The 24,681-nt window shown below is 31.0% G+C and overlaps 1 protein-coding gene across 1 annotated transcript; it reads left to right on the top strand.

Moving 5' to 3' along the window:
• The first annotated feature begins 1,488 nt into the window (after positions 1-1,488).
• Positions 1,489-8,258, top strand: LOC130950682 (zinc finger protein GAI-ASSOCIATED FACTOR 1-like). The gene is made up of 3 exons (XM_057879240.1): positions 1,489-1,992; positions 3,650-4,046; positions 6,924-8,258. The coding sequence occupies exons 1-3, from the start codon at positions 1,746-1,748 to the stop codon at positions 7,912-7,914; spliced, it is 1,635 nt and encodes a 544-aa protein (XP_057735223.1). The 5' UTR covers positions 1,489-1,745; the 3' UTR covers positions 7,915-8,258.
• Positions 8,259-24,681: the final 16,423 nt, after the last annotated feature.

Below are 24,681 nucleotides of genomic sequence, written 5' to 3'. Positions count from 1 at the left end.
TTTGAACTCAATATATATAGCATATATAAAGGCATAATATGTATTGTTAAATAAGAAAATATAATATTGAAGAGTGTATATATATAGATTGAGATGAAAATATATAGTTTATGGCTGATAAAAAGTTGTGTGTAAATAAAGAATAACAATTATTTATGATAGAAAATTTAAATGACAACGTTTGTTTCAATATAAAAAAATATTAACAAAATTTTTTTATGGTATACTTTAATCCAACAAATTAAAAATTAATTTGTCATAAATTAAAATTTTATTTAATAATTTATTATAGACTAATAAATTATTGCATACAATAAAAAAAATTCAAACTTTCAACACAATTATTTAAACAAATTAATAAACCAACTGTTACTAGAGCAATCCAAATTAATTAAAATATCAATGAATTAAAAGTGCTCCTAATAATAAACACAAATATAACCTATGTAAAAAAGAATACAAATTAAAATGTTATATAATTAATTTACCAACATACATAAATTTAACAACCATCTATATAAATAACCAATGGGTTATAATTCAAATGGCATAATCTTCTTATACTCATTTGCGGCAAATTCAAATCTCTCTATCTTTTTGGTAAAAAAAAAAAATACAACTATGCATATAAATATATATAAAATCAACCACCAAACTATATATTATAAAATATGTAGCAAATTTGATTGTTCTGATAAATCAAATTTAATTAATCTAATAATTAATTATTTTATTAAAAATTATCTAAGATAATATACATACAAATAAATATATAATAACTAATGTTTTTATTCACAGAACATGCATTGTATCTGATTAAATTTAAAAAATTCTCTAAAAAATAACAGTAAAGGGCGTTTTCTTAATGAGTAGTGCTAGAGAGCTAATGGTTTAAGCGTACAATGTGTATAATGGATTAAATCTTCTAGAATAACCATCCGAATACTAGGGATAATAAACATCTCATGTCATAAAACCACTCATTCCAAAAACTTAAACTAATTTTGGGGTTCACTAAGGATCAAACTCTTGATCTTTCGGATCTAGAAATCTAATACCATATCATAAACCCACTCATTCCAAAAGCGTAACCTGACAGGACAATGTAATACTGATGGTCATATCTCTAATACTTTCTGAACCTCCATTGTACACATAGTACACTTAAGCCATTAACTCCCTATACTTTTTCTTTCTTAATATATGAAATAGCAGGACGCAAAGGCATATATATAAAATAATCAAAAGTATTATTTTTATATAAAAATTAACTATTAAAATTAATTATTAATATAATATATTTTTATATAAATACATGTCTAATTTAAATTATTTTTAATATATATTTTATGTTAATAAATAATTTTGATGTACACATGGTTGTAAAATAATATATATGGCTATAATCACCAGAGGTAGATCCTGATCAAAGAAGGATAATACATATATTTTTTTATATTAGAGTGCAAATCCATATAGCATATAGTTGTTGTATTCTTGTGCCAACCCTCTCTCCTCTCACCACACCATAAAAGGAGGAGAGTTTCCTGCTTTTTGTCTTCCTCTACTTCCCACAAATCCCTTCTTTTTCTCATGAAAATTCATAATTAACTACTTCTATAACACCTTAGCTTGAGAGAGAGAGAGAGAGAGAGAGAGAGAGAGAGAGAGAGAGAGAGATTAATTAGTGTTTAAGAAATTAAAAGGGAACAATTTGAGTAGATTCTTGGTTGTTGCCTCATCAAATGTCAAACATAACAAGTTGTGATAGTGGGAGCTTCTCAACAGAGAACACAGTTCCATTATTAGAAGATGCAGTGGTGAAACAACAATCTTCAGAGATTCTTGGTGGTAGGTTCCATCATAGTCCACATTCTCATACTTCAACAACAACAACAAATAATAACAATAATAGTACCAATGCTTCCAACACAAATTCTCAACCTCCTCCTCCACCTCCTAAGAAGAAGAGGAACCTACCGGGAAATCCAGGTAAAATTATTTTCTTACAACATCAAGAAAAAGGGGGGAAGTTAAAACGGTTTTTAATTTTTTTTTTTGTTTTTTTACATTTTTATCTAATTTACAGTTTACTATTTTAAAACTTTAATTAACATTTTTTCTGCTTTATTATTTGTTTTGCAAAGATCAGTTCTTCTAGAATTTTAAACGGATATATAATCAAATTAAAATTGAACCATAATATATATAGATGAAGGTTGTTATTCATGGCATGCATAGATAACAAGAGCTCTGGCAATCCTTTCATTAATTTGCATATAGAAAGGATCAGTATATACATACTTCTTCACCCATGTCCTTAATTGGTTCCAAAAAATAAAATTAAGAATTATAATGTTGTATATTCGCTCTCATATTACAAAGTGAGCTTCATGAAAAAGTCCCATATTAAATTTCTGGACATAATGGAGTCTTAATTAATTTGAGTACATTTAACTAAAATATAAATCTATATGCTCCACAAAATTAATTAAAGAGGATTAGGCTTGATCTGATTCTATTCAATACAAAAACAAGGGATGTGTAATTAAGTTCCATATTTAATGTGTTAATTTTTTCTAATTATGATTAGTTACTAAATAAATGAAGCGGAGACACAAGGATCTGGATGGTGATAAAAAATAAATGGTGAATTATTGGTTTCGTTATAAGTAGTAAGAAAGAAGAGAGGCTCAATTATTGGGTTGCAGTGGTTTACAATCATTGCCCTCCTTCACTGTTGACTTTGCTTGACTACTACTACGTCTACTAGCTACTTCTATCTCCCCCTTCCCTTTTTTTTTTTTTTTGTGTCAAAACTGTTTCAGGTAAAGGACCATATACTTTCGCATATGAGATACCTCATACTCCTCTTTTATTTATGTGCTTATGTAAACTTTTTTTTTTTTCATTGTGTTTGTTGAAGAATGCGCCAAAATAATGCTGTTGGAAGATATATGGGGAGAGAGAGAGAGAGAAAGAGAGAGGTTTTGTAGTTTTTGATCTAATTTAAATTACACATCCAATTATCTCTTTGACTTATATACATTATATGGCTATACAAAAAATAAGTTATCTGTATAAAATATATATTAAAATATAAAATATATATTAAAAATAAATTAAAAAATATATTTGTATATAAATATATAATAATTAATTTAATAATTATATTTTGTGTATACATAATATTTTGTATTTTTTTTCTTATTAGCTTGAATGGTTGTGTCTTCTCCCTATTTTTTAATAACTAGAGATTTGTATTAGAAAATTAGTATAATTTATACTACATTAAAATTCAAATGCAGATAATTCAGTAAAAATTATATATATAAAAACCCTTATATGCCATATTGGTTCCACTTGGTGTTTTGTGAACAAACAATCCAATATTACATTTTCATCGTTAATTTCAATTTAACATACACGTGCACATACTATACATACATATGTTAGCTTTTTCAGGTTTTTTGTTGTCTTTTCCTCCAGCTACATATATATCAACTGAAATTAAATAATTAGAACAAGATTCTTATCTTCTTTAATTTGGGTGACATACAATAATTTCACATTAAAAATTAATGTTATAATTGGACATAAATATATACTTCGTATTTAACATTTGACACAATACACTTGTAAATTTCAGATCCCAGTGCTGAAGTGATAGCTCTATCACCAACAACACTAATGGCCACAAACCGCTTCATATGCGAAATATGCAACAAAGGGTTTCAAAGAGACCAGAACCTTCAGCTTCATCGGCGAGGACACAACCTGCCGTGGAAGCTAAAGCAGCGAACGAGCGCGGAGGTGAGAAAGAGAGTATATGTGTGTCCTGAGTCCTCGTGTGTTCACCACAACCCCGCGAGGGCGTTGGGTGACCTCACGGGAATCAAGAAACACTTTTGTAGGAAGCATGGTGAGAAAAAGTGGAAATGTGATAAGTGCTCAAAGAAATATGCTGTTCAATCTGACTGGAAGGCACATTCCAAAATATGCGGTACAAGGGAGTACAAATGCGACTGTGGCACCATCTTTTCCAGGTTCATCAATATATATACTTATTTAAAATATATTTTTAAGCAAATTATATTTATCATTATATTTTAAACAACCATCATATTAAATATATATTAAAAATTAATTATTAAATTAATTATTTATATAAAATACATATTAAAATATAAAATTAATATGCATGTATTTAATTTATACACAAATATAAATATATAGCGATGGATTTGGTAGTTTTGTTTTGTACATAATATTTTTAATTATATATTAGTTAGGTACATGAAAATTTTGTGTAGCCACATTAAGCATTAAGTTGAATATTTTTCATAATTATTTATTAAATTCCATTTTAACTTTAAAATAAACATATAATCTTAAGTAGTATTACTCCATAATAATTATTATAGCATATGTACCACCTTATTGACATTTTATAACCAAGTATTTCTCTATTTATATATTAATTATCGGATGGAATGTGAATTTTTAATAGAAGTAGAGCCGTGTATTAAGTATTGGGTTAATATATAGTATTTGTTAGATGACTAGGTTTATATTGAAGATTATAAAATTTCATTGGCATATTTTATACTCCATATCGTCATGGAGTTTGACTCGTGTTAATTTTTCTACTTAATTTCGTTACACTAGTTGCATCTTGCATGCAGTAGCAATCCTTTGAAGCGTGCTGTTTTGGATATCAGAGATTCTTCTTGACCACACACGCACACCCTTGCTGAATTATTGTTATATATGTTTATTATTTTTAATTCAATAAGCGTATATCATTTTTAATATTGCAACGATGTATATTTAAATATTAATATAAAATATATACTGAAAATAAAAGTTTCCAAAAGTAAATGTGAAAGTCTTTAATTGGTCTACAAGGACAAGTCATTATTCATATTCAACTTTATTTGTCTCCAGCTGGTTTCCTTGTCTAAGCCATTAAAATAATAGTATTGGTTTGTTATTTAACACAAAATTGTCCATAAATGGTCATCATGAAAAAATTATAGGCCATATATAAAAGAGTATAATCTATGTTTTCTAGAAAATAATGTATTTTTATGTTCAACGCTTCTCTTTCAATTTAATATCCATGAAGTAGTGAGCGTTTAGATACTGTCTCATAAAAATTAAAAAAAAAAATGTCGCATGTTAGTAAATATTATTATTTTTAGTTAATATTTAATCAATAATAATTTAATTTATATATATTTTATACATAAAAAATATATAATGTATATTTATATTTATTATAATTTTATATACATAAATTAATATAATTTATATATATACTTTTTAGAGTTTGTACATATAAATTAATAAAATTTATATTTATATTTATCTTTGTACTAATAATTTATATTTATATTCATATTTGTACAAGCAATTGTTATTTTTTATATATTAGTTTAATTAATTTAAATGTTTTTATTAAATTAACTACATAATAGATATTTGTTGTCAGTAATAAGTTGTATTCATATTTATAGATATTTTATACACAAAAATATTTAATTTATATTTATATTTATCAAAATTTTATACATATAAATCAATATAATTTGTATCCATATTTTTAAAATTTATACAGATAAATTAATAAAATTTATTTATTAAAAATATTTTGATATTTATGCTACTTAAATAATAACTAAAAATACTAAAAAAATATTAGTTCTTAAAAATTTCTCATACATGAATGTTAATATGTGAACTTTTCTAGTTTTTTTCACCAGAGGCTCTACACTTCTTTAAGAAAAAATTTTAAGGTTAACCCTTTTAGCATTAAAAAATAAAAGGCATCTAGTGTTGATTTACAAAAATAGTACTGAGCATGTAGAATTTTTATTCTTAATCAAAACTCAAAAATATTATGCGTAAAAAAAATAATTATATATTTACATATAAATATATACATTGTTGAATTGATTTTTTATAGTAAAACTTAAAGAGTAACAAAATAATTGTTTTTTACAAATATTTTTAGTTATTAGTCTAATTTTTTTAGTTTAACAATCTAATATCATTTTTTTAGTTTACACTTTTAAATATTGTTGATTAATTACTAATTAAAAATAATAAATTTTATTAGTTTTCTAAACATTCCTCCATTTTCTATGTTTATTTTGTATTTCACGTATATTTTATATAAGGTAAAAATTCAGGTGCAATTAATTTTATATGAAGTTAATAGTTGAGAATGGTTAAATGATTTAATAAATTTGACTAAATTTTTATCTAAATAACTCTTAGCTATCAATCTCACATCAAGTTAACTGCAACTTAGTTGCTATGTTTATATAAACATTTGCTTTATTAATTTATTTTTTGTGAGTCTCCCCTTCTCTAACAGAAAAAGAGATGCTTCGTAAAAGACTCGTAAAATATCTTTTTGTAAAGACACTTATGTGTCGCATTATTATTGGATGTATTAATGAATTTTTGAATTTGTAAACAAACTAGAATAAAACTGATTTTTTTTATAACAATAACAATAAATCCAATAATTGTTATCAGATTCGGTCAAACTTACCAATTTACATAATTCACTGAATCATGGTTTCTTTTAAAACAAAAATTAGAGATATATTTATTTTTTTATCAAAAAATTTAAACATAATTTAATTTAGATTATGTAAATCGGTTGAATCAAATCAGATCTAATAATTATAGTACAGACAATTAGGTTTATTATTGTTGATATAATAAACCAATTTTATTTTAATTTATTAAAAAATAAAATTATTAACTAATTTAATAAAAATATCTAATAATATTATAACATATGTAAATATTTTTTAAAAAAAATATTTTTAGTGTCTTTACACGAAAATGATCTCTAATATAAAAAGCAACCTAATTATTGAGATGTGTTAGTTGTTAATATTGTGCAGAAGAGATAGCTTCATCACCCACAGAGCATTCTGCGACGCACTTGCAGAGGAGAACAACAACAACAAGAACGAAGGATCATTATTCCCAAACATACCTTCAAATCTCCAATCCCAACCACAAATCCCAAACCTCCTTCTTCCCTCTCTACCAATCACTACCACCCCCACCACTCTTTCTTCATCCTCCTCACTCCCTCTTCACCACGACCTCATCATTCCAAAACCCTCATTCAACAACATACCCTTCCCAAGAAACCCCAACACCACCACCACCACCACCACCACCACTTCACACCCTTCTCTTCAACTCACCTCAACCATCTTCGATGACAACGCCCTCCACTTAACTGCGTCATCGTCATCACTGTCCTCGCCGCACATGTCAGCCACCGCGCTGCTTCAGAAAGCAGCGCAAATGGGTGCAACCGTCAGCAGCAGCAACAACAACATGGTAGTGGAGAATAGCAACAAGGGTGGCGGTTATGTAACCGCCACAACAAGCATGGCGCCACCATCGTTTAGCGGAGTAGCAGCTCCAATGCAACAGAATGTGAATAACAATAATAACAGTTTGTTCATGAACCAGTTCATGCAACAAGACATGGCTACTACTCCTCATCATTATGGTAATTTGATGTGTGGAATGAACGGTGTGGATATGTTCAACGCTATATTGGACCAAAGCAAGGCACTGTCCAAGATCATTGACCACAGTAACCACCACCGCGAAAGTGCGGTGGCGAAAAGGGAGTGTACTAAGGGTGGAAGTATCGGTGGTAATAGTGATGTGATGACGTTGGACTTGTTGGGAATTGGAGGAGGCGGCGGCGGTGGACATAATGGAAGTGGTGGTTTCTATGGCGGTGGTAATAATAATAATAACCAGCAACAAGGAGATAATAATGGTGCAGCAAGTGTAAGAGACGAGGTTTGGAATTGGTCAACGAAGAACGCAGGTTTTGAATCCTTCTCAGCAACAAGCAGCATTTGAATGAATGAATTCTTGTTATCGTGAAGTAGTATTTTTATACTTTACGATAGAGTGAAGTATATGATCATAAATCATTGAAAAAGTCACATGTGAAGAAGTATAAGATGTTACTTTTTCATTGGTTAAATCATAACACTTTATCATGAAGTAATACTGTTCTACTTTATATGAGTATCTATTGTCACAAATAATTTAACTTCTTTTTTTTTTCAATGGCTGGGTGTAATTTTCTGCCAAGTTTGGTCGTTAATTATGTAATTTTTTCTTTAAAAATTTTAATTTAGCTATGTCCTCCTTTCGGCCATTCATTTATATTTTATTATTGTAATCTGGAAATTAAATTATGGAAGAAAACCGAAAGTGCCTTGGCAAAGAGCAAGGCACGTTAGAGTTGGGATAACAGTGTAGATCACTTCTTCGTGTTCAGATAATTATTACTGCTGTTAAAACGGTTATGGTAAAATATTCTTGACTTTATTCAAGAATAAATAATGATGTATGAACTGATTGAGAAGAAAAGTAAGGTTTACTCCACATTTATTGGGTAATTTACTTATTTAAACTAGTTAAAGATAGATATTATTAGAATGTTCTAAACTAAATGCACTATAATTTTATCCTCCCACTTTTTATATAAATCGTGGCATACCTACAAGTTTTTCGAAAAAATATAAAACCTAGTAGATTACCAGGATTTAAGCTTCAAACCTTCATACATGAATCGTTGTCACTGTGCATATTTTAGAAGTGTCAGAAATAAACTTTTTTCACTTATAAGACCACGATTTATATTCAATTCAAAATCATGGACAAGTGAGACAAAACTATAGGCACATAAAGCATAAGTCGTGGGTTTAGTGTTGGTTTTCCAAGAATTGAATGAAACCCATGAAAGACCCATGATTTAGTGTGATACAAACATAAAACATGTAAGAAACCAACGATTTATGCAAAGTGGTGGCAATCAGCAGCGAGGCAACGTTTTAGTTGAGCCATTTGAGCGAAGAAAACTCAAACCATATGTTTTGCTCAAATTTTGTTTATATTTAAAAGAAAATGTGGGTATCTCAATGTCGCAATTATAACGTCAAATAAAATTAAAAGTAATAAAAGTAACAAATAAACATGTAAATATAAGGTGTTGGTAGCGAAATAAATTGTAAAAATTGAAACAAACAGAAAATTAAAAAGAATATATAGGAAAAAACATGAACGTAAAGGAGAAGAAGACATAAAATAGAGGAATTTTATTAATAAAAACTAGAAAAGAGTAAAGTACAAGTATTTGAGTTTAGAGAAATTATTTAAGATTTTTAATTTTATTCTGTGATGTCAAGGGGCTGAGAGCATTTTGAATTTGTAAGTGTTTTTCAAGAATAACTGAACTGCCTACAGGATGTTCCTAAAACTTTAATTATAGACTAACCTAACGTCAGCTGACAGTTATCATTTATACACCTGTTGTAAAAAATTTAAATTAATCCATAACCATTCTTACACCTTTTGTAAATTTCAAAAATCAAATAAATAATCAATTGTTAAATAATATGATTTAATTTAAAATAAATATAAATATTATATATAAAGACATCATTATACCGCTAATTATTTTTTTTATAATTTTCTTATAAAAATTATATTTTATCTAACACCGTAACAACGATTTACAATTCTAAAATAGCTAGTGATTTTGGTGGGGGTACACCCCACAACAAAATTAAATGAGATTGCTCATATGGCAAAAAACATAAATGAAGAAATTAGTCTTTTTAAATTTTTTTCTACTACGTTGACTAAAATTAATGTGATGATATATAGTGTGAATTGCTAATACAAATTACTATATAAAATACTAGTTGTGACAGATTGTAACACATTTATAAACTATAAAACGGACATAATTAGTGCAGGTTAGATAATAGAAAAATGAAATAGGTCATTAGCCAAGGCTGAATTTTTATTGTTAAAAATCTAAAAACATGCATTTTGCTGAATTTTGGTTTTGTAAATGAGTTATTGTGTTGTTATTGTGAGGAGACAACAGAAAATGCCATTATACGAGCGCATCATTTTTTATTTTCGAGCAGATTGTACTATATTGCTAGGGTTTACGAGTATCGATTCAAACTTGATGAGACTCTTGTTTGTGCATTTATAAAGCAATTGCGTCTAAAGAGATACACCTTTTATATGTCTTTCGAAGAGTGCACAATCACATTTTAAGATGTTGCGAATCAATTTGGACTTCCAATAGATGGTAAGGCTGTGAATGGATGTTTGTCAGATTTTGAATAATACATGCCTGAAGGGAGATCTACATGAGTATGATTTCAAGAGTTATTTAGTGAGTTTTCTCCTGACCGATATATTCAAAAGCACATCATCTATCAGATTTGGTTCCAACAGAGATTTAGGGTTCTCCTGGCAAATGCCAGTAAGGATTTATGCTCAAACATACATTATGCATAATGCTTTTATCAACTCAGTTGTTTGGAGATAAGTTTGGTATTCGAGTACACATTTGTTGATTGTCCTATGCAAAGCTGGATGAGTTGGAAAAATATAGTTGGGACTTTGCCACATTGGGGTGGTTGTCCGCTGCATGTGTCGTGTTGCCAACCAAAATGTGGTGCAGTTAGCCAGTCTGTTGAGCATTCTCCATTCATGGATATTTTATCATTTTTTCAGATTCAGACTCCGTGGGTATGATTCATTTGTTTGGCCATTAGCCTCTAGGTAATAATATTCTTGGTTCAAATATGTTATTTAATGCAATAGTTCATATTTAACTATTTCATTCATAATGGTAAGATGATTGCATTGTAGGTGGAAGAGATTTAGTACTTCGTATCATGAGAAAGAGTCTAGGTTGAAGCTGGGTATGTTGCGATCCACTAAGGTAAGTATCTTATATGTTGTTTAGTTAATCATAGTATAATGTTAAATATTCTAAAGTCGTAACATAAAACCTATGTGTCTTAATAGTTTTGTGGAGGCCATATGATGTCTTGGAGGTACAAAGTGTTGTGGATCATGTTATCCTTGAGCGCAAACATCAGATATTATGGTGTTCTATTATAATTTCGATATACTTTGCTATTATTAAATGGCATCAGGTTGATCATGTTATACCTAAGTTTGGTGGGGTGCAGTACCAACTAGAGACAGCTTTTGACATTGATTTTCTCATGCCAAAGAATAGAAGGGGTGGAGACCAATGGTTCTCTGAGTATCATTCAAAGTGGCACGAGTTCAGAGATGTCAGAGAGCAAGTTGTCCTACACTTCAACCTTGTCCTAGTCCATCAGCGGATTTCATGGAATGGTGATACCGAGAGGCACAGAAACTTCTATCATTAGAAGATGTTTTTGGAGACCCCCAGACAATTTGGATTCTACCAGAGACTAGGGCTAGGGGTGTGGGGAATCCTCCTAGCCAAGTTGATACCCCTGATGTGCTTGATAGACGATGGAGAGAGCTTCGTCAGTGGGTTAGGACTCAAGCTAGTGATAAAGACCATAGATGGCTAGTTGATATGCTCGAGGACTTCCAGGAGATAGATCCTAGGGAGGACGAGGTGGAGATGGACATCCATCGAGTGGTCGGCATGGACATAGAGGAGGTGATGCTAATACTAGAGGGAAAAGGGGTAGAGGTACAGATCAAAGTGGTAGCCACATAGGAGCTTCTAGAGTTGGCCATCATCGTGAGTTCCTAGGTTCATTGTAAGAACATGAGTTTTCATAAAATTATTTTTTAGATTTTCTACGATTTGAATTTGTGAAATTTGTGAATTAAAATTTGCTTTGTTTTAACGAGGCGGCCTGATAAGAGAATTTTGTTTGCCGATTTAGAATCAATTAAAATAAGAATCAATTCGTTAGTAGCATAGTCCAAACCAACAACAAATTCTCATAATCAAATGTTAATCCAAAAGATGTCTCAATTAAAACACAAAATAACCGGAAGTTTGAAATCATGGGTCGTCTTTTCTAGGAGTTGCAATTAAGTGTAATATTATTGGCTATGGGAGGAACACTAGTGGATCACTTAGAGTCCAGGAAAATCAAACCAATTAACAATCCTCACACAATGCGAAATGGACATCTACAACTCGATTTCACCTAAACACCCAATTTCTCAACCAAGAGTGTGAAAAACTAAACATGCAAGGAATTAAAAGTCAAAGCAATTAAAGCAAGAAAAGGAAAATTCAATGAAAGAAACCTCTTGGCAAGCAATTGAGGGCTAAGGTTACCTATCCTAGTCATTGACCACAAACACATAATGATTATGAAGAGTTAATCCTACTTAGTCAACCCTACATCGAGGATAAGTCAAATAGGCATAGTTGATTCCAATCCCTAAGTCCTAAGTCAATACTATTGGGTCACTTAGAGTCAAGGGAAACCAAATCAACTAACTACTCTAATATATCAAACATGAATGGAAATCAATGACACAAGGATCACCAAAGTCATCAATTTCAAGCCAAGAGTGAAAAAAACTATGTAAAAACTAAGCCAAGCATTTTAGCAAATACTTGGTGTGCATGAAAATAAAATAATATTAAATTGCATTAAAAATAAATTCTAACTACCAAATACAAGAAAATCATACCAACAACTAAAGAAAGCAATAAATGAACATAAAATATAATTTGCATTAATTGAAAATCAAAATAACAAGAGTGCTCATAAACATAAAAGATGACTAAAATGAGAAATTAACAAGATAAACTAAGGAAACTAAGACAATAAAACAAAGAAAGGTAGAAGAAACTAGATGAAAATAAGAATTAAAAGTAGAAATTACAAGGAAATTAAACTAAAAACCCTAGGTTCTAGAGAGAATGGGGAACTTCTCTCTCTAGAAAATGAACTACATGATGCTAAACTAACCCTAAGTGCTCTCCTCTCTCACATGGAAGGAGGCCCTCTTTGATATAGCACTCATTTAGCCTCAGAAGGTCCAAAATTGGGCTCTGGAGGCGCAAAAATTGCCCCCAGTGATTTGCATTAACTGAGTCATGCGTTGGAACCTGTGCGTACGCACACATAGCTTTGTGATTCTTGTGCGTACACATAGTAGGTTGTGTGTACGCACACGCCAATGTGTGATTCTCCTTTGATTTCTTCATGTTTTCTCCCAATTCCATGCTTTTCTTCCACTCTTACCAAGCTATTCCAACCTATTACACCTGAAATCACTTATCAAAACTATCAAGACATCGAATGGTATAAAAGTGGGAAAAATTAATCAAATTAAGCACAAAATAGCATGTGTTCACAATTATGCACACTTTAGGGAGAGAATACAAAAATATGCTATTTGAATGAATAGGTGCAGGTTTATATGATGAAATCCACTCAAATCATACCAAAATATATCGTCAAATATAGATTCATCAATTCTCTCACACTTAAACAATAGCATGTCCTCATGCTAATCACAATCAAAGGAGAATGATCAAAGGGTAAGCAATTTATTCAATGCAACTAACGACATGCAAGAAACTATACTAAATGCTATCTATCTATACATATGCTATGATTCCTATGGAGTTGGCAAAAACAAACAAAGGAATCTCAATCAATCCAACAATAAATCATTAGGGCTAAGACAAGGGATCAATGCAATATAATCCACATCCAAAGATTTGATTTGAAGTTTACAAAAATTAACAAGCAACTTGCAAGAAGATATAGGATAAGAGAGATGGGAACATAGAATTGAGCAATTGAACCCCTCACCGAAAGTGTTTACACTCTAATCACTCAGTGTGTAGGGCTTAATCACTCAATTCTCCTTTAATCATGTTTCTCAAAAATTTACAAGTCATCTAACAATCAACTAATATTTGATGTATGAAAATAAATATCATGAGGACTTTTGAGGGTTGTAATGGGGCTAGAGTAAGGGTAGGATTAATATGGTTAAGTGGGGTAATATATTTGATCTTTGATTAGCTCAAGTATCCTACCTAATCCTATATTAACCTATGTACATAACAAAACAACCTAACTACCCATTTATCCTCTTTCTCACATTTACTTATGCATCCTCTTTTCAATTCACACACATATGCATCTTTTATTTATATTCTTATTGTCGATTCTTTTCTTTTCTTTTTTTTTTTTTTATATAAACAAAGTATGTACACCAGAATTTTTCTTTTATCAAATAAGAGAGATGTATATGTTCCAAGTAATAAATGCATGAGTATTTACCCATTTTTTTCTAAATTGTCCCAATGAATACCCAAAGTAACTTTCTACCAATGTTTCCCACAAATCCCACCACACTTGATTAACACACACACTCAAACCCAAGCTAATCAAAGATACAATTCATGAACATAATAGTTTTTGACTTAGGAAAAATGATGTGCTTAAAATTAGAACATAGGGGAATTAAAGGCTCAAAAAGTGGTTTACAAGGATAGATGTAAGGGTTGGCCATATGGGTTTGTGAGTTTAATTTAAAAAAAATGGCCTCAATCATACTAAATACAATTTAAAACAACAAATATAGGACATATAGAATCAAGCAAATCAAAGATTACAATCATGAAAGGAGTATAACACACAAGAACAATGTTTATGGTTGAAAATATACAACCATACAATTAAAGCTCAATCTCACTTGGTGTTTTGTTCAAGCTCTTTTCTATGTTCTACAAAATAAACATTTCAAGCAAGTTCAAAATCACGTTTTCAAATCTAATCAATGGAATGCCCTAAAAGAAATTTATTGAAAATTCTTTGTTGTTTTAACCAAAATTATTTACTCTACCATGCAAATGCAAATATTTACCAAAAATAAACTATAAACAAGCTAGGATATATACAAGTAAAATAAGCAAAGCATAATGCAATAAAATACTAACAAATATTCACAAAAATATAACTATTAAAAACTAGAAAACAATGCAAAGTGTTGAGAAAGAGAGAATTTATGCCCCGAAAATTGCGGATCCTCCCCCACACTTAAACGTTGCACAGCCCTCCGTGCATGCACTCAATCCGGGGGTGAAGAGATGTGAGGCTCCACCTTCAGCTGATGGGGACCGGGGCTCCAAGTGGCTATAGAAAATAAGAATTGAGGAAAAAGTCATAGTAGTGTGGTATGATAAAAGACAATGTATGTATTCTAAATACGCGCGGTTTAGAACACAACACATTGCCGGGTAAAAATAGAAGCCACAAAAGCAAAAGAAAAAGCACGTGTTCGCCAATTGAATAGCCTAGGGTACAAGCAAAGAATAAGCAAAACTTAAGGCACAAACAACTCTAGGTAACCTCAAAAGTGGATTGAATATTTGAGATATTGGATATTAAAATTGTGCAAGTGAAAGCGCAAAATTAACAGAAAATTACAAAATTAACAATAACCAATTTAATGATGATAAGAGACTACTTATTCATCCTTAAGAATAATGAAATAATCACATGTATAAGGTGCTTGTTACAAAAAGTGACAAGTCTTGATAAGAATCAAGTCAATTCGACTCAAAAAAATGCAAAGCATTAACAAGGAACAATACCTTGTTATGTGATTATATCCACTAAAAAATCATGATGAATAAGTAGTTCAACTCAATTCACTAGATTCATTATGCACTTACAAAAATTTCACCTAATAGACAACAACATGTAAATGTGCAAATCCAATTAGGTGCTAGTAATTTAAGGCAAGGTATAAGTGCATTGATGAAACATCAATCAAGAAGCAACCCAATCAATGTCAAACAAACACTTACAACTTATTCAATTAACAAACAACTAAACAAAAACTAATATAATTACTAAAATAGGAATGAAATGCAAACAAAACAAAGTAAAGCAAGTAGAGAGGAGGGCAAAAGCAAGAGAAGAGAGGGGTGGAAGAGAGAAGAAGAGAAGAAGTAGAGAGATGAGGAGAAAAGAAGTATAGTGGTGAGAAAATAGGGGCGCGCGTACGCACACAAGGTGAAATAGGGGAGGTGTGCGTCCGCACAGAGTGTGCAAACGCTCCAAGCAGAAGAGGAATTAAGAAGTGTGCATGCGCACAAGGGTGTGCGCACGCACAGAAGGTAAAGAAATAGAGGGTGGGCGGACGCACAAGTGTATGCGAGCACTCTGATCAGAGAGGGGATTAAGAGGTGTGCATACGCACAAGTGTGTGCGCACGCATAGAACACTTTTCTAACATAACGAAACGTCAAAATTGCTAGCTATCACGCCGTCTGTGTGTACGCACACATGTCCGTGTGCACGCTCAAAGCGCAAAAAGAGTGGGATGCAGATGCACAAGGTGCAGTGTGCTAACGCTTCCAGCAGAAGGGGCACAAGCTAGTGTATGTACGCACAGAGGGGTGCGCGCGCACAGAAGGCAAAAATTGGGGTTGTGTGCGTATGCACAGATGTGTGCGCGCGCACATGTTCTGTTTTTTTTTTTCAAAATATTTAGTGCTCTAAGGCACCAAACTTGATATCCAAAATAGCTTTTTAACCCCAAAACATATTATTCATCAAAAACACATGATCAAAGCTAAAATCTAATCAAATTAAACTTGAATTTAAACTAAACCTAAGCTATCTACAAGAGACATACAAAATGCAATAAATTGAAACTATGTACAAAGAGAGAGTTAGAAAGGTGTTACCATGGTGGGGTATCTCTCACCTAGTACTTTCATTTATTCTCTTTAAATTAGACTTATGAAGAGCTTTAATGGAGACTTATGCTTGTATTCATCATGGAGCTTCCAACAATGCTAGAATCTCCACAATTCCCAATTGATTGCACCAAATTTGGATGGAGTGTCCAACAAACTATGAGCTCCCAACAAGAAAAACAAAAAGCAAACAAGGAAAACATATTCATAATAGCAAACAAAAAGTAAGCTATTCACATATTAATATATTTAAAAAAGTCAAAAAAAGCAAGCAATATATGTACAATTTAGGGAGAGAATACAAAAATATGTTATTTAAATGAATAAATGTAGATTCATTTGATGAAATCCACTCAAATCTTACCAAAATATATCATCAAATATGGACATCACGGCCCCATATCTAAAATAAGAAAATTTTGTTTGATAAATATTATTTTTATATAACACAAAAAAATACTTTTTAATGATACATTTGTCCATTATATCCAAATTCATCCATTAAAAATTTTTTACTGGTATTTCTTGATTCATTTACTTTCACCAAAATATTTTAGAGTTAAGATAATATATAATATCGATATTATTTATACTGGTATAATTATTTCTCTGATTTAATACAGTAAAAATAAGTAATCAAATAATTACTATTTTTAGTAGTTATCCTTCAATATTAAATCTTAGCGGCCACTCTCATAGTCATTTTTCTTTTCCCATTACTTATCTCATCTTAAATTAATTCGGTGAATTAACTTAATTAAAAATAAGGATATGTATGATATCAAATAAATATTAATGAAAATCAATTTCTTCTTAATCTCTCTTTTTCATTTTTCACATGTTAAAATTATTGGCTTGGTGACCAAGTAAGGCAAATAAAGGATAAAATCAAAGGGAAAAAAGATTAAAGAAAAAATTAATTACTTTACCGCTTATTTCTCCAATGAGAATGTTACTCTCTCTCCCTCTTTAATATATCATTTCATCATTTTATATGTAGTCACTGTGTGAAAAAAAAAATAAAAAAAGAGTGATAAAGAGAAAGAAAGAAAGAAAAAACGTTAGTAAGAAAGGAAGAAAAGAGACTTAGTACTCATACATCTTTCTCATCCAATTTCCAAAAAATCAAGCATCCATATTCAAGTACCAACACCATTAGTCTATTTCTCTCATTCTCTTCTTCACTTTCATATCATTTTTTATAAGGTTTGATGATGTCTTGTTCATGAATCATGTTCTAGGATCCTTAAGTAGTTCACACATCAAAATTCCAAGCTTTAAAGAGTGGGAAATCTCTCTCTTTTCTTCAAAACTCAATTCGGCCATAAACCCTAAAATAGTGATAAAAGTTGTGTTAATTTTTGTTTAGGAGACTTTGGTGACCACAAGGGTTAAAGAAGTGATTTGGAAGAGCTAACAAGAAAGGTAAGAGGAGTTAGGATAGTTTAAAAAGTCTTATAAATATTTATAAGCTCATATTTGATATTTGATGATGATTTGACGATGATTGATGTCTATGAATGTTTATGTTGGTGTTTGAATGATGAATGAGCTATTGATATGCTTTATAAGTGTTTAATATGAATTTTGAATGAATATATATACACTATAATGATGGGCGAATGTACTAGTGTACTTGTGCCTATACTATAATTTTGTAAAAATTAGAAATCAAGTAAAGAACACATAAAGTGATATTTAATGAAGTTAATTATGTAATGGATTACAAGATTGATAGAAACGTGAGTAAAACAGCCGAAAAGAATCATGAACTCAAGAATTATGTCTACGAAAAATGTATGATGCACCAAATATGGTTAATATGCAATTTAGAGTCACAAGTGGGTTAAAAGTAGGGGTGTTTGCAGTGCGGTTTGAATTAGTTTTGAGTAAAAAATTTATCCGATTTGAATGTTAATTTTATTTGCAGTGCGGTTTGGATTGGATTGGATTTGTAGTTTTATAAATTAAAAAAATTAAATGCATATAACAAGTTTTAACATCAAATTTTAAATAATTAACAATGATATAACAAGTCTCAACAATATCTTAAAAAGTCAACAATAACATAACAATAGAAATAAAATTATAGGTTAGTTAAAATAAATAAATAAATAATATTTTGAATATAAAATATTTATTAAATCATAATAATACATGAATAATAACAAATTGAACATGTTATAAGTATAATTGTAAATATAATAATAAAATAATAATATTATAGCACATTGTGCGGTTTGGATTGAATTGAATCGGTTATCAAAAGTAGATCTGAAATCCAATCTGATCCAACAGTTTGCAAAAAATAGAATCCAATTAAATCCGAATCAGTGCGGTTTTAATCGGTTTTTGGTTTAAATTGGATCGGATGAGCGGTTTAATTTGAATCGGTTTTGATTTGAACACCCCTAATTAAAAGTATAAATAATAAAACAATAGGCTTAAAAATATGAACATAGTAGATTTAGGGATATAAATATAATTATATAACAAATTCGGGTCAACAATATAATTAGGATAAAATTTCAGACATTAATAATTTTAGTAAAGTTCAGGAGTAAAATTGTAAATATATAAAAGTAATAAGATAAGAATGAAATAATAGGGGTAAAATAGTAATTTAGGCTAATAAAAGATACAATAATCTTTAAAAAATATCGAGGATAAAATAATAATTTAAAAAATTTAAGGGGAAAATTGATTAATTTAATAAAACAAAAATTAAAATAAGTAATTATGTAACATAGGGATAAAATGGATTTTTGGGTAAAATATAAAATTAAAATAGTAAAAGTAGAAACATTAAGAGTAAAATGATCATTTGAATAAAATATAAGGTTAAAATAGAAAAAGTGAAAACACTAAAGGTAAAATAATCATTTTAAAAAAATATGAGGTTAATTTAGTAAGAATCGAAAGCTAAAGGCTAAAATAGTCATGTCATAAAATATTAAAGAGAAAAAAAAGTAATTATAAGAAAAGTGAACATAATGGTAATTCATTAAATTTCAAAATGTATGCCATTTAAGAATGTATGACTGACAAAGGTAGCAGTTGCACCGCTTTTGCTTAGTGTTTGATTGAAATTGTTAGTGGAGACACTCACAGCATACACTCTTTTCTCAACTATTATCATACTATGGTGTCAAGCTCTGTGACGACTGCAGAATGTATGTAGCCTTATTCATTAGACAAGTATTTGAATGTACGTAGTTGAAAAAATCATATTCGAGCTTAGTTTCAGATAATATTGGATTGTGAATAGTCAACTAAAACGTAAATTCATAGCCTGCTTAGGATAGACATAGATCATATTAATTATCACATATTCTCTGCAATCATATTTTGTACATTCTCTTTATGTTTGTATTTTGTGCATGAGCTTTGTGCTAGTTTATATTACTGCTACTCGATAGATTATGGTTTAGTTAATGAAAAATTAGTACTAAGATAGATGAGCAGAAACTAAAACTCGAACCTAGGGTTAACATGACGATTCAAAATGCTAGAGCTGTGTCCTAAGAACTATATAGAATTTGTCTCCTTTATTAGTACCCTGCTGGGAACTATAGATTCTCATCCCCTTCTCTTACTGTGCTCTCACGGTGACATACGCTAATGCTGAGGCTGACATCTGTTATAACCCAAAATATTAAGTATGTTTAGTATTTTGGAAGACACCCATTACTACCTACAACTATGGAGACTATAATATTTTTCCTCTAGTTGTTAGTATTTTCTTGAGGGATAGGATTTTGCTTATTTCTGATAGACCGAATTCCAAATTAGAGGCTTCTTGAATGGACCTAGACTCGGGATATCTTGTGCTTATAAGAGTGTATGTACAATATATATATATATATATATATATATATATATATATATATATATATATGATTGTATGAATGATACTACTCTTTATATGTTTATATGAATCATTTGTGGGATTATGTGTTATAATCGTTTTATTTCTATGCTTATGATTACTACATATTTATCTACTTTGCTAACATACGCTAATGTATATCGATACCTAAATTTGCATATGACGAGTATAACATGTTCAATATTATATAACTAAATATAGAGCTATAGCTCTATAGGATCATTGATGAGTAACATCCAGCGGTTATTGCCATGACATGCTAAGAGTTGGGTTAGTAAATTCATATATTGCTGCTTCGCTAACCATGATATAGGGATCGATACCAGTCAGATGTACGCTAGCCTTGAGATAGCTTTATGTTATAGGATGATGATGTGGGCCATTATAGGCCATCGATGGAGGTGACATAGCCTCATCACCAGAGTGGTATGGTGGACCTCAACAAGGTCCCTATAGTGATGCTAGTAGTTTATTTGCACGGGGAGGTACTCCACCGTTAGCCTTTGGGGCACATAGTTCAACCATTTCAGCAATCAATGTCACAGCCACAGCCACAACTAAATAAAAATGAGATCGAGGATGAGGAATCCTTAGTTTAAAATTCTAGGAGGGTCACTAGAGATTCTCAATGTGGTATTGATCATTGTTTGGGGCATCACGATGTCGCCTATTAGAGTTGGTTTGCTTTTACTAATGTATTAGCGTTCGTGTCCTGATTAAATAGTTACTGTAAATGTCATTTACTTTTCCTTGGCTTATTGTAAGGATTGAATGTAAGCATTATTTAGTTCTCGGTTATTTATTGTAGCAGTCGTATGTAACTGTCATTTACTTTATCGTTGTTTAATGTCAGTTGGTCTGAAACACCCTATGCAAATTGGCCAAATAGCAAATAACACTACTAAAGATGAACATTACGATTTCAACACTCATAAAGACACATCAATAAAGTGACACTAAGAAGACACCAACATAATTAAGAACATAACAACCATCACATGAGCAAAGTAACATCACAAACAATGATGCCCTAATCGTTGCTCTTGATTCCAGATCCTGAAGCAACTTAACGGTAAGGGCAACCCCTCCTACTGTGGCCAGCCTACCTACATCACTCGCATCGCTTAAGATGTAAAATCCGGTCAAACCATAATTAATTAAATAATAAATTAAATATGAACGAATATAGTTAGAAAATTTAGTAATCGGAATTTGATGATTTAAATATGATATTTGGACTCAGCGGATTTTTCTAAGTCGAAAAACATAGTTTTATGCGTAAAAATCGCACTGAAAGTTTGACCGGCAGTACCAGCTGAGATCTGTCCGGTACTGCAGCTGAGAAAATTATTTGAGTGAGAAAGGTTAGAAAGTTAAATATTTGTTGTTGAGGTGGTATAAATAATTAAAGCACACATTAAAACGTTAATCTCAAAGTTTTTATCCCAAAATTAGGCCAACAGGCTAAACCAAGTGAACCGGGTCTAAGTGGGCCCAAACCCACATATATAAGCATTCACATTAAGCCATTTTAGTATCATTTCTTCCCCCCTTTTTGTGTTCTACGATGACAGAGAAGAGAGAAAAGAGAAATCAAAATCCTAACTCTCTTTGATCTTCAAATCACCATAACTTTCTCTCCGGAGCTCTGATTGATGAGTCATTTATGGCCACGCGTCGCCCTTGACGAGCTCTTCAAGTTTATCTAAGTATTATGGTGATTATTTTGCTCTTCTCTGTCCAATTTTTGTTCTCACTTTAAATTCAAATTTGGTTGTGGGTTTTGAGGAAATCTTGTAATTTTGGTTGTTTAGGGGTGCTCTAGTATGAGCCATTGGTGAGTTCCATCAACCAATTTTGTGGAACCCTCTAACCCTTGTAATTTATGAGATTTTGTGAGTCTTAAGTTGATGTATGTATGTAATGTGTGTATTAGAGTATTGGGTACACTTTTGGAACTTGAATCTTGCTTGTGAAAGTGTTTGGTGGAGCTTGGAGCTGCATTTTGATGGAGACTCCCAAGTAAGGGCTTAAATTTGACTTTCAAGAGGTACGGTTTAAGTTTCATTTAAGTACCGTGTGGTGTGATAAGAATTCCTAGGTTAAATTCCCCTAGGATTAAGTTTGAATTGTGTGTTTGATTGGAATTGATGTGTATAGATGACATATTGTAGAGAATAATAATTTGGATATGTATTACGTGATTTTGCATATTTGGTGTGTTGTGAAATTGAGGAATTGGATGATGATAGTATGTGTTAAAATATATATATATATATATATATATATATATATATATATATATATATATATATATATATATATATTGGATTGATGAATTGGGCTGGAGGCCGTGAATCTTGGGTCAGAGGCTGGAAAGAGGTAAGAAAGGTAAGTGGTATTTGTATGGTGTGATGATATATGAGATTGAATGGATTTTAGATATTGAATGTGTGAATAATTGGTATGATTGTTGAGTAATGAGAATTGAGGAATTGAGGTGTGAAATTTGATGGTTTTGGGTCAAAATTGTGTAGATGAGGTAGGTTTGAATTTGGTTGAGTGAAATTGGTGAATTTGGTTGATTTGAGGTCAATTTGATAGATGAAAATGACTTTGGCTTGTGAACTTTGGAAAAATTGGTGATTTCTGTTTTTAGGTAAAAATTGATTTTTGACCAACTTCGTCAATCCGTAATTCGGTCATCGGAGTTGGAAATTCTTCAAAAACTTGATTTTTATGAAAGTTCATTCAACTATCTTTCCGACGGTTCAAGAATGGTTGGAAAAGGAATTTTATGGAAAAAGTTGAGGTTTTGAAAATTGGACTTAAAAACTTATTTCTGCAACATATCAAATTTTTTGTTTTATGATATGCATGTGTATGCGACTTTTGACATGCGTACGCAGGCATTGGCCTCTACCAAGTGCCTCTGTGTATGCGGATATCGCATGCGTACGCGTCATGGTCCAAAATTGGGATCATGCATATGTGACATCCTGCATGCGTACGTGACTTACTAAATTTTCACATCATGCGTACACAACCTTCACATGCGCATGCAGATCCCAAGTTTTTAGCCTATGCGTACTGACAAACCCCAATTTGACGGTTTGTTTTGTATTGAATTTAGAAGCATTTTGATAACCTTTTGTCACATTTAGCCTAGGAATTAGCATGGTTTTGTTATCTCTCCCTTATTTGTGCTTAAGTGTAAAAACATGCTTTTTAAGCCTTATTTTGATGAATTCTATTTCCTCTTTGATTCCATAAGATGCCTTGATGTGTTTGTTAGTAATCTCAGGATGAAATAGGCTAGGCATGGATCAAAGGAAGCAAGGAAGGAAGCATACAAGTGGAGAGAAGCATAAAAAGTCAAAGAAGCAAAGTCAGCCATGCACGCGCACGCGCACAAGGCGCTTGCGCGCACATTGCGAAACTGGCCAAGGACGCGCACGCGTACCGTGCGCGCACGTGCCGATGATGGCACATGACCTCACTAATGCAACACGTGCCTGGCGATTTGAGAGGGTTTCTGAACCCATTTTTGGCGCCAAATTGCTAAGGGAAAGGAATAAAAGGATGAAGGATTAAGGGGAAGGCATCATCATCATCATTTTTTGACCAATAATCACTTTTTAGTCATTAGTTTTAGTTAGAGGATTAGTTTTAGAGTTCTAGAGAGAGAAGCTCTCCCTTCTCTCTAGAATTAGGCTTAGGTTTAGTTCTTAGATTTAGATTTAGATTCATGTTCTTCTACTTCTATCATCTCAATTCCTTGTTGTTACATTCATTCTTCTTCCATTCTTTTATTGCAATTTCCTTTGTGTTATTCTTATATTTTGTTATAGATCTAATATTGTTCCTTCTACTTTCTTTCAATTCAATTAGAGGTAATTCATAATACTTGTGTTCAATTGATTGTTGTTGTTAATTCCTTTCAATAATTGTTGTTAGATTTCTTTCTTGTTGTTGATTTACTATGTTTTTTTCTTTTATGCTTACCAAGTGTTTGATGAAATGCTTGTTTGGATTTTAGTGTAGGTTTTGTTCCTCTTGGCCTAGGTAGAGTAATTAGTGACTCTTGAGTTATCTAATTCCTTTGTTGATTGATAATTAGAAGTTGCTAATTGATTTGAATGCCTCTAAAGCTAGTCATTCCTTTAGGAGTTGATTAGGAATTGAGAAATCAAATTGATTCATCCACTTGACTTTCCTC

The sequence above is a fragment of the Arachis stenosperma genome, chromosome 9 (genome assembly GCF_014773155.1).
Source record: "Arachis stenosperma cultivar V10309 chromosome 9, arast.V10309.gnm1.PFL2, whole genome shotgun sequence".
Classification (NCBI taxonomy): domain Eukaryota; kingdom Viridiplantae; phylum Streptophyta; class Magnoliopsida; order Fabales; family Fabaceae; genus Arachis; species Arachis stenosperma.
Note: the sequence above shows the minus strand (reverse complement) of the source record. Positions and strands in the feature narration are given on the sequence as shown.

What these genes read in the sequence shown, in the direction of transcription:
- LOC130950682 (XM_057879240.1), top strand. Translation starts at nt 1,746, where the DNA reads ATGTCAAACATAACAAGTTGTGATAGTGGGAGCTTCTCAACAGAGAAC. An exon ending in GAACCTACCGGGAAATCCAG is followed by an intron (nt 1,993 to 3,649) that starts GTAAAATTATTT and finishes TGTAAATTTCAG; the next exon opens with ATCCCAGTGCTGAAGTGATA. An exon ending in TGTGGCACCATCTTTTCCAG is followed by an intron (nt 4,047 to 6,923) that starts GTTCATCAATAT and finishes AATATTGTGCAG; the next exon opens with AAGAGATAGCTTCATCACCC.